The sequence below is a fragment of the Saccostrea cucullata genome, unplaced genomic scaffold, assembly GCF_032062105.1.
Source record: "Saccostrea cucullata isolate Sc308-1 unplaced genomic scaffold, CSIRO_AGI_Scuc_v1 ctg141, whole genome shotgun sequence".
NCBI lineage: Eukaryota > Metazoa > Mollusca > Bivalvia > Ostreida > Ostreidae > Saccostrea > Saccostrea cuccullata.
The window spans coordinates 1,012,413-1,023,954 of NW_026940735.1; the positions used below are offsets into that span (position 1 = coordinate 1,012,413).

The following is an 11,542-nucleotide window of genomic DNA, read 5'->3' on the forward strand; positions in this document are numbered from 1 at the left end:
AAAATAAGCAGGTGATCCTCTGATCTTCTGCATAAAATGAACTCCTAGATCGTGACGAATATAATCTTTAATGTTATCTCTAATTTCGCCTGCTGTCAAATTACTCTGTTTTCCTTTTCTTAGAGCAACACTTAAAGAGTCTTGAATTTCTTTAACTTCACAACGATACTGAGCCTAGAATATGTATTCAATATTGCTGGCAAATCTAGTATCATGACACAAAATTCTGCACTGGAAGTATTTTTTCAATGACAACTTTTTGACTCTGGGCATGGAAAATCCGTATTTTCCAGATGGTAGTAACTGAGGAAAGCTAAGCTCCTCAGAATGATCATCACAATGGAAACTTAAGGGACGCTTATTCTCTCCAGGTGCATAATTCAGAATAAGATTAGTGTCACTAGTAGTGTTGGCAACGAGTACCCGGTTAACCGTCGATCGATGCGAGTATCGGTAAGTAAAATTGCTATTCGGTTACTCGGACAAAATACATCTTATATGGTAAATAACTAAAAAATAAAATGTGAATTTGTTTATAAGCGTACAAATAAACATTTCTCTAATTTCTTACCGTTAGACTTAATGAACTATGGTTTCACTAATACTATTGATTGGTTTTCACACTTAAGGAAGGTCCATACTTTTACGGATCCGGTTTTAATTTTACACACCAATATAAAATTCTGATTATCACTTATCTGTTGAAAAAAACTATTTGGATGATTGAAAATAATTTAGAAAGTATTTGTTTATTTTAATATAATTTAGCATTTAAAATCGTTATTTATGGACATTTTTACATTTTGCACTCTGTGCGTAGGAACTATATGTCATTTAGTAATACACAGACACAAAATTCTTAATTGCCTTTATGGACCAAATGCTTTTTAATTTTTTTTTAAACAAACTAACTTTAGATCTAATTTGATTGATTTTAAAGCCTATATCATCTTTTTAAATTTAACTTAAAAATTTTTTGCCAAAAATGATTGAGAAATTGATATTTAAAATATGGGGGTATACGTGTTCAAAAGGCTGTTTTGTTAAATTTATCTGGTTGAACATAATAAACTATGTGTCTTTGTTAACCTTAAATATAATTCTTAATGTTTTTAAAGAAAAAATGGCATCTAAACAGTTTCAATTTTGAGAATTATTCAAAATAATTGAATTTTGAGATTTTTATTTGAAAGACATGGGCAGGTTCAACATCAATTTGTGAATGTTTTCCAGTAAAGATTTCAAATATTCTCTTGGCAAATGAATGTTTTTGATTTTCATAAGTTTTAACATAAATTGAATGTGATTTGGTGCATAGCTAAATGAAATATGATATCTCACTTCTTTAAGATCAATTTTGGCTGTTGAAGTTTTAGAGGTATGTACTCTGAGACACGTTGTATGAAAATTCACCTGCAAAGATATGTATTTTTTGGGTGTTTTACTTAGTTTATGACTTATCTGAGGTATTCAAATTAAAAAATTATTAGTTTGACAGAAAATTTTGAAAGTACGGCCCTACCTTAATTGATAGCTTTGATAACCAGCAAGTTATACAAGTTTTGAAGACCCAAGTTATAATTACCTCATTAAATAATTTAACAAGATGCCGCCAAAGACATGTATAGCTTGGAAGTATTTTAAAAGAACAGCTGGTTCCATACCTGTAAAATGTAATTAATATGAATTGGAGTTATCGTGACTTCAAATTTCTAAATCATTATTCTCCTTGAACGTGACATATATCAGGGGTTGAAAAGACCAGAAGTCTCTGTCAAGACTGTAGCTCTACTGGTTTGTACTTATAACAAAGGATGAGAAAAGAAGCCATTGCCATCAGACCAAAACTGTAGGATGACTAGCGTTTTAAAGGAATTTCAAAGAAAATTCAATTTTGAGTAACCATGGCAACATCGTTCATCGAAATTAAAATCCAATGCACTATTTTATGTATCTTAGTGTAGTCTACTTGTGTGCCAAGTAATATTGAAATCAAATCAAAACTGTAGGAGGAGTAGCATTTCAAAGAAATTTGAAAGAAAATTCTATTTTTAGTAACCATGGCAACACCGTTCATCAAAATAAAAAACAAATGCACTATTTCATGTATCTTAGTGTAGTCTACTTGTGTCTTACATAATATTGAAATCAGACCAAAACTGTAGAAGGAGTAGCATTTTAAAGGGAATTTCAAGGAAAATTCTATTTTTAGTAACCATGGCAACATCGTTCACTGAAATCAAAAACCGATGCACTATTTTATGTATCTTAGTGTAGTCTACTTGTGTGCCAAGTAATATTGAAATCAAATCAAAACTGTAGGAGGAGTAGCGTTTTAAAGGAATTTCAAAGAAAATTCAATTTTGAGTGACCATGGCAACATCGTTCAACGAAATCAAAAACCGATGCACTATTTTATGTATCTTAGTGTAGTCTACTTGTGTACCAAGTAATATTGAAATAAAATCAAAACTGTAGGAGGAGTAGCGTTTTAAGGGAATTTCAAAGAAAATTCTATTTTTAGTAACCATGGCAACACCGTTCATCGAAATCAAAAACCGATGCACCATTTTATGTATCTTAGTGTAGTCTACTTGTGTGCCAAGTAATATTGAAATCATACCAAAACTGTAGGAGGAGTAGCGTTTTAAAGGAATTTCAAAGAAAATTCTATTTTTAGTAACCATGGCAACACCGTTCATCGAAATCAAAAACCCATGCACTATTTTATGTATCTTAGTGTAGTCTACTTGTGTGCCAAGTTATATTGAAATCTGACCAAAACTGTAGGAGGAGTAGCATTTTGAAAAATTGTTTACAGACAGACGGACAGACAGACAGACAGACAGACGGACGGACGACGGACACCTTACTATCGCATAAGCTCTTCTGGTCTCTGACCAGTAGAGCTAAAAACCAATACACAGAATTATGTACCTTATTGTAGTCTACTTGTGTGCCAAGTTTTATTGAAATCACACCAAAACTGTAGGAGGAGTAGCATTTTGAAAGAATTTCACAGAAATTTCAATTTTTAGTAAACACCTTTCATCGAAATCAAAAACCGATAAATAGAATTATGTATCTTAGTGTAGTCTACTTTTGCGCCAAGTTATATTGAAATCAGACCAACACTGTAGGAGAAGTAGCATTTTGAAAAATTTCACAAAAAATTCTATTTTTAGTAACCACTGCAACACCGTTCATCGAAATCAAAAACCGATACACAGAATTATGTATCTTAATGTAGTCTACTTGTGTGCCAAGTTATACTGATATCAGACCAAAACTGTAGGAGGAGTAGCATTTTGAAAGAATTTTACAGAAATTTCTATTTTTAGTAACCATGGCAACATCTTTCATCAAAATCAAAAACCAAATACACAGAATTATGTATCTTAGTGTAGTCTACTTGAGTGCCAAGTTATATTGAAATCAGACCAAAACTGTAGGAGGAGTAGCATTTTGAAAGAATTTTACAGAAATTTCTATTTTTAGTAACCACGGCAACACCGATCATCGAAATCAAAAACCGATACACAGAATTATGTACTTTAGTGTAGTCTACTTGTGTGCCAAGTTATATTGAAATCAGACCAAAACTGAAGGAGGAGTAGCATTTTGAAAGAATTTTACAGAAATTTCTATTTTTAGTAACCACGGCAACACCGATCATCGAAATCAAAAACCGATACACAGAATTATGTACTTTAGTGTAGTCTACTTGTGTGCCAAGTTATATTGAAATCTGACCAAAACTGTAGGAGGAGTAGCATTTTGAAAAATTGTTTACAGACAGACGGACAGACAGACAGACAGACAGACGGACGGACGACGGACACCTTACTATCGCATAAGCTCTTCTGGTCTCTGACCAGTAGAGCTAAAAACCAATACACAGAATTATGTACCTTATTGTAGTCTACTTGTGTGCCAAGTTTTATTGAAATCACACCAAAACTGTAGGAGGAGTAGCATTTTGAAAGAATTTCACAGAAATTTCAATTTTTAGTAAACACCTTTCATCGAAATCAAAAACCGATAAATAGAATTATGTATCTTAGTGTAGTCTACTTTTGCGCCAAGTTATATTGAAATCAGACCAACACTGTAGGAGAAGTAGCATTTTGAAAAATTTCACAAAAAATTCTATTTTTAGTAACCACTGCAACACCGTTCATCGAAATCAAAAACCGATACACAGAATTATGTATCTTAATGTAGTCTACTTGTGTGCCAAGTTATACTGATATCAGACCAAAACTGTAGGAGGAGTAGCATTTTGAAAGAATTTTACAGAAATTTCTATTTTTAGTAACCATGGCAACATCTTTCATCAAAATCAAAAACCAAATACACAGAATTATGTATCTTAGTGTAGTCTACTTGAGTGCCAAGTTATATTGAAATCAGACCAAAACTGTAGGAGGAGTAGCATTTTGAAAGAATTTTACAGAAATTTCTATTTTTAGTAACCACGGCAACACCGATCATCGAAATCAAAAACCGATACACAGAATTATGTACTTTAGTGTAGTCTACTTGTGTGCCAAGTTATATTGAAATCAGACCAAAACTGAAGGAGGAGTAGCATTTTGAAAGAATTTTACAGAAATTTCTATTTTTAGTAACCACGGCAACACCGATCATCGAAATCAAAAACCGATACACAGAATTATGTATCTTAGTGTAGTCTACTTGTGTGCCAAGTTATATTGAAATCAGACCAAAACTGTAGGAGGAGTAGCATTTTGAAAAATTGTTTACAGACGGACAGACAGACAGACAGACAGACAGACAGACGGACGGACGACGGACGCATTACCATCGCATAAGCTCTTCTGGTCTCTGACCAGTAGAGCTAAAAAACTGATGAACGCCATTGTAAAATAGCGTGCAACACTGAATATTTATTTTTCTTCTGATTTAAGTAATTTTTTGATTATAACTATATTTAAAATACAAGATAATGCGTGCGTGTTCTTTTTAAGTTTATAAATAAAGTTAAATCACAATACCTTTGTGTTTTATTAGAACCGATGAGTGAAGGATGAGATCAATGATACATTTGAATAAATCATCCCAGTAACCGGGTACTCGATCGGAAGATTATGCGAGTAACCGGTTACGAAAAATCGTCCGATTTGCCAACACTAGTCAATAGTAATGTCTTTTGGCTGAATGCAAGTATCAAATGGAAGGCCACTTAATCTACTTCTTTCATCCTCTTCATCAGATGTGTTGTCTTCATCATTGGTTTCTGATTCAGAGTTTTCAGAATATGTGTTAATTAAAGTGGTCCACAAATTGTCGTCTTTCTCTTGAGCTTCTTGCGTCCAATTCTCATTTAAAATAACATCCTCATATAGAGGATTTTTCATCACATACTTTAGATTTTGTAAAGCATTTTCAATCTTCCTAGGTCTGATATTTTGCATGTAAACATGGCCTTTGTATTTGATCTTCCTTTTGAGTTTAACAGTAATAAATGAATCTGATGATGGAACTCTCGGAAGTACAGATAAAGTCTGTTGTATTTCTATAGGAATATTTACAACGCAACCATGTATTGATTTTTGTTTTCCCCTAGGTAAAGCAACCAATTTCATAAATGGAATTCTTCTAGAAATGAAAACTGCTTCTAAACTATTTAAATCTTTCAACTCATTTGGAAGTTCATCAAGTTTCAGTCCATTGGCGACTGAGATGCTTGGAATAGTACATGTACCTTTAAGAATAGAAGACTTGCAAGAGCTACATATGTACTCAAGTCCACCATGTGATTTTACAGAGGATATACATGACGACAATAATTCTTCTTGAATATTCACAAAGTTTTCCATATTGAGACGAGAGACAGATGACCGATATAATAGTCTTTGACAAGAAACACAAATAAATGAAGGTCCTTCAAAAATTTTTCTCTTGAAAAGACTGATTGCATTATTTTCTAATGTTGGAGGAGCTCTCTTATTTCTTCTTGCAACTGTTTCTATTGATCGTTCATTCTCTCTAATGCTAGGATTCTTACGTTTATTTCTTCTAGCACTAGTATCTCTCAACTGTTCCTGCTGTCTTATTTGAGGATCTTCACGGTTTCTTTTCCTGGAAAGAGTGTTCTTTAGTTGTTCTTCTTTTGATATTTGAGGGTCTGTTCTTTTTAGCTCTACTGGTCAGAGACCAGAAGAGCTTATGCGATAGTAATGCGTCCGTCGTCCGTCCGCCTGTCTAGCTGTCCGTTTGTCTGTCTGTAAACAATTTTTTAAAATGCTACTCCTCCTACAGTTTTGGTCTGATTTCAATATAACTTGGCACACAAGTAGACTACACTAAGATACATAATTCTGTGTATCGGTTTTTGATTTCGAGGAACGGTGTTGCTGTGGTTACTAAAAATAGAAATTTCTGTGAAATTCTTTTAAAAATGCTTCTCCTCCTACAGTTTTAGTCTGATTTCAATATAACTTGGCACACAAGTAGACTACACTAAGATACATAATTCTGTGTATCGGTTTTTGATTTCGATGAACGGTGTTGCTGTGGTTACTAAAAATAGAAATTTCTGTGAAATTCTTTCAAAATGCTACTCCTCCTACAGTTTTGGTCTGATTTCAATATAACTTGGCACACAAGTAGACTACACTAAGATACCTAATTCTGTATATCGGTTTTTGATTTCGATGAACGGTGTTGCCGTGGTTACTAAAAATAGAAATTTCTGTGAAATTCTTTCAAAATGCTACTCCTCCTACAGTTTTGGTCTGATTTCAATATAACTTGGCACACAAGTAGACTACACTAAGGTATGTAATTCTATATATCGGTTTTTGATTTCGAGGAACGGTGTTGCCGTAGTTACTAAAAATAGAAATTTCTGTGAAATTCTTTCAAAATGCTACACCTCCTACAGTTATGGTCTTATTTCAATATAACTTGGCACACAGGTAGACTACACTAAGGTACATAATTCTGTATATCAGTTTTTCACTTCAATGAATGGTGTTGCCATGGTTACTAAAAATAGATATTTCTATTAAATAGTTTCAATTTCCAACTGCTTAAGTACTTTTCTCTTGCTTTGCTATAAGTACAAACCAGTAGAGCTTCAGTCTCGATAGAGACTTCTGGTTTCTCTTCTAGCACTAGTATCTCTCAACTGCTCCTTTTTTCTTATTTGAGGATCTTCACGCTTTCTTTTCCTGGAAAGAATGTTCTTTAGTTGTTCTTCTTTTGATATTTGTGGGTCTTTTCTTTTTTCTCTTCTAGCACTAGTATCTCTCAACTGTTCCTGTTTTCTTACTTGAGGATCTTCACGCTTTTTTTCCTGGAAAGAGTGTTCTTAAGTTGTTCTTCTTTTGATATTTGAGGATCTTGTCTTTTTTCTCTTCTAGCACTAGTATCTCTCAATTGCTCCTGTTTTCTTACTTGAGGATCTTCACGCTTTTTTTCCTGGATAGAGTATCTTTTACTTGTTCATCTTTTGATATTTGAGGGTCTTTCCTTTTATCTCTTCTAGCACTAGTATCTCTCAACTGTTCCTGTTTTCTAACTTGAGGATCTTCACGTTTTTTTTCCTGGAAAGAGTGTTCTTTAGTTGTTCTTCTTTTGATATTTGTGGATCTTGTCTTTTTTCTCTTCTAGTGCTAGTATTTCTCAACTGTTCTTGTTTTCTTACTTGAGGATCTTCACGCTTTTTTTTTCCTGGACTGAGTGTTCTTTAGTTGTTCTTCTTTTGATATTTGTGGGTCTTTTCTTTTTTCTCTTCTAGCACTAGTATCTTTCAACTGCTCCTGTTTTCTTACTTGAGAATCTTCACGCTTTCTTTTCCTGGATAGAGTATCTTTTACTTGTTCATCTTTTGATATTTGAGGGTCTTTCCTTTTTTCCCTTCTAGCACTAGTATCTCTCAACTGCTCCTGTTTCTTATTTGAGGATCTTCACGCTTTCTTTTCCTGGACTGAGTGTTCTTTAGTTGTTCTTCTTTTGATATTTGAGGGTCTTTTCTTTTTTCACTTTTAGCTTTAGCGTCTTTGACTTTTTCTTCTTGTCTTTTAACAATATCTTGTCTCCGATTCCTTTTATTTAACATATCCCTTTGTCGTTCTCTACTGCGATATTCAGGGTCAAGTCTTTTGACTTGCATTCTACATGCATTCTTGGTAGGGATGTGTTGAGTTTTACAGGATGCGTGGTTTTGTTGCTTAACATGCTGGTCTTTTAAGTATGAATTCATCCATTGAGGAACATTCTGCGAATATACTTGAAAACTTTCATCTGATAATTTTTCATCTTCTTTTTCTATTACATGTGGTTCTGTAGAAGAATCTCTTTTTAAGATACTTTTATTTTGAGATAATAATCTTTCTCTCCTTTTTCTCAGTCTTTCTTCTTCTTTTGTTCTTCTATTCATGCTTAGTCTGCAAAAAAGAAATTATTTAGAATTAAATTGTGAATGGGTGATGAATATGTAATCACTCCATCCATTGGCAATTTCTCATAAGATTAATATGTAGGTTTGTATACACAAGAAACCTTCGGGCAGATACACCCACCTATTATGCTAGCCTGAACATTTACATGCCCAAAATTTTATCAATTTATTTTATTCTAATTTGCCTTTTCATGCTAAGAAAATGATCTGAAATCTATTCTATCGATGTATTGCCTCACCAGTAATATTGTTAATATTGCTTTCAATCTGTGCATTTTTTGTGTCTCCTTTGCAAAAGTTTCTTGGAAATCACGGTAGAATAAACTGTCATTAAAATTTTATTTTGTGTTTCAATGTAGAGTGAAATTAATGACTATTAACACGCCTGCTAATCGATCACTTGCACAACCAGCAGTTGTGTATAACAATCAAAAGAGATCGATTTCCGGTTATGCAAGTGAATCAAACTTTTTTAACACACACATGGTAAGTTGACCCGATACAGGCAATAATTGAAATTTTAATTAAAATATAAGAATGTGATTCCATGAGCAATTTATTTTTCTTTTATTTCACACTCTAATAAAATGCAAGGATTGTCGTTTAGCGACGATTTTTGTTTTGAAGCAATTGCCGGTAGAGCGAAAACGCTGATTGAAAACATGTTTACCGACTGGAATTCGTCTTACTCTCAACTAACCTTAAATATTCTGAGTTCCCCATTAGACTGCATCAATTACATCTTATCCACACAAATTTGGACTTTAGTATGTGTATTGTTTGGTCAATATTCGAAGTAAATAACGTTGCCGATGCAGGAGATCCTTCAGTTGTGAAAGAGATCTCGGGTTATGCCTGAGATTAATAACAAAAAGTTTCAAAATTTTTATGCGATCTCCATTATCCACCTACTACACCACATTTCCCCTTTTTAATGATCAAATTTTTAAGTATTGGCTATAATATGAAGACATTTCATTATATTTGCAAGCACATTTTGACTTTTCTATGCCTTTGAAGGAAAATCAAATGCTGCATTGTTCATTATCAATATTTTTATAAATTCATGCATTTTATTCATCGATGATCATGCACATGATGATATTATTAAACTTTACTTAAAGTGTATTTGCGACCTAGAACTGATCATCGAAATATATTGGACATGCGGTAAAATTAATGTTGATTTTTAACCCCCCCCTCCAAAAAAAAAAAGGTATGGAAATACATGTAATAAACTTTTTAACCATTTCTTTAATGATGTATCACTGCGTTATTTGGTGATTAATTAAAAGCTTGAACCTTTAAAATAGGACAGGAGTCGTCAGTAGAATTTAACGTGTTTATTTCTTGAAGTCCGAGGAAAAAGTGGTTCATAAGGTAATCATTGAATCACAAAATAATACTAGCAAATTTTTTAATGCCACTGTAAAAATTTAAACATGCGGTGGCACAGATAATTTCACTGCGCATTACACCTTGAAAACAATAATTAGGTTTCACATTTGTTTACAAATAATTAGCATTGCCATGATGTATTATAAAAAAAAATTATACTGTAAGTAATAAAATAAGATGTGTGGTGACACGATAGTTTCATGTGTAAGGGCAAAGTTGCACATCATTGACTTTACAGATATTGAGTGAAACAAATGAAATCTTATTAGAATGAAATGGAAATAAAAAATTACTCAAACATTAACAGAACTTCGCTTTGCATCGAGCGATGTTATTTCATACAGACATGAATCATTAAGTTTGTTATAAAACCCAAACAGATTATGGTTAAATATTCTCTCCAACAATTACACTGACCCTGATTACAAATAATTGATTCTTTTACGCTTCTTCATAATTTAAATATATTATTATACATGTTATACACTATTGCAGATGTCTAGTTTAGGCAGAAAAGAATTTAAGTGCAGACAGTGCACCAAATGCTACTCGCAGAAGGGGAGACTTTTATCCCATGAAAAGAGAGCTCATGGAAAAGAAGAAAAGCTGTTCAAATGTAATTATTGCGAAAAATCATTTAATGTTAAATCCAACACAAAGAGACATGAACGTGTAGTGCACCTGCAAATCAAGTTGTTTCAGTGTGAGCTATGTCCAGATACATTCGCTACGAAGGTTTCTTTTGAGGGACATAAAAGAACAATGCATGGGTGTTCAAAGTTTGCATGCGCCTGTGGTTCACAATTTGCATATGCATACAATTTAATTGATCACAAAAAAAGATGCAGCTTAACTAAATCTGCAGCGCCACCACAGAACAAATGTGATATATGTCAGCACACATTTACTACAATCAGGGCTTTGAGACGTCACTCCAGGTATGGTCACCGAGACAGCAGCTTCATGTGCGAAAAATGTGGGAAGTCCTACCAATACCCATCATCTTTGAAGATTCACAAAGAGAAATATCACAGTGACTAACTGTTTATCAGAGTAGACCAAAACAAACTCGTACGTTTCAATTATGTTTACTACATTTGGTCAATTAATGTGTTACAATGCACAACCTTGTTACGAATTCGGTTCATGTACAAGATGTCAAGACAGACATTTTTATGCAACGGTTTATGTTTATTGCATGCATTCATGCAATTTCATTTAATATTTAATTTTTAAAATTGTTCATTCATTTTTTTGATAAGTTTAACCTTGCTGTCAAGACCGACTTTTTAAGTAGATGAAGAAAACATTTTAAAGTTTTTACTAAAATGCACAATATTCATTAAAGATTGGTTCTGCTGTATTAAACGTCATCTAAATTCAGTCCAAGTCTTTTCGAAGGTAGTATTTTTGCCTCATTAATGCGATACCCGTATTGCTGACGTATCGGTTGGTCCCCACGAGCTGGTGCATTGATTTCCGAAAATTGGAATGGTTTGTCCTGATGATGCTGACATCTAGCACGGTCGGCTGTATCAAAGAAATGATCCCTGCAAAAAAAGATAAATAACCTGATTGCGATGTTCATAATTCTCTCTCTTTCTCTTCCCTACCTTCCTGTGTATGTATGTGTGCAAGAGGACGTGTGTAAAGGAGGGTGCGTTTGAAGTGCGTATGTCAGGGTGAGTGAGTGTGTGTGTGTGTGTGTATATG

At 33.4% G+C, this 11,542-nt stretch overlaps 1 protein-coding gene and 1 long non-coding RNA gene across 2 annotated transcripts; both read right to left on the reverse strand.

Annotated features, from left to right (window-relative positions):
• Positions 1–404: 404 nt before the first annotated feature.
• On the reverse strand, positions 405–1,755 carry LOC134256097 (uncharacterized). Its single transcript, XR_009989665.1, has 2 exons — positions 1,523–1,755; positions 405–623 (listed from the first exon to the last, which is right to left on the reverse strand). It is a non-coding gene; the product is annotated as an uncharacterized LOC134256097 (long non-coding RNA).
• Positions 1,756–7,906: 6,151 nt separating this feature from the next.
• On the reverse strand, positions 7,907–8,410 carry LOC134256130 (golgin subfamily A member 6-like protein 7). The gene has a single exon (XM_062738737.1). It carries the CDS (start codon positions 8,408–8,410, stop codon positions 7,907–7,909), a length of 504 nt encoding a protein of 167 aa, XP_062594721.1.
• Positions 8,411–11,542: the final 3,132 nt, after the last annotated feature.

What these genes read in the sequence shown, in the direction of transcription:
- LOC134256130 (XM_062738737.1), bottom strand. Translation starts at nt 8,410, where the DNA reads ATGAATAGAAGAACAAAAGAAGAAGAAAGACTGAGAAAAAGGAGAGAA.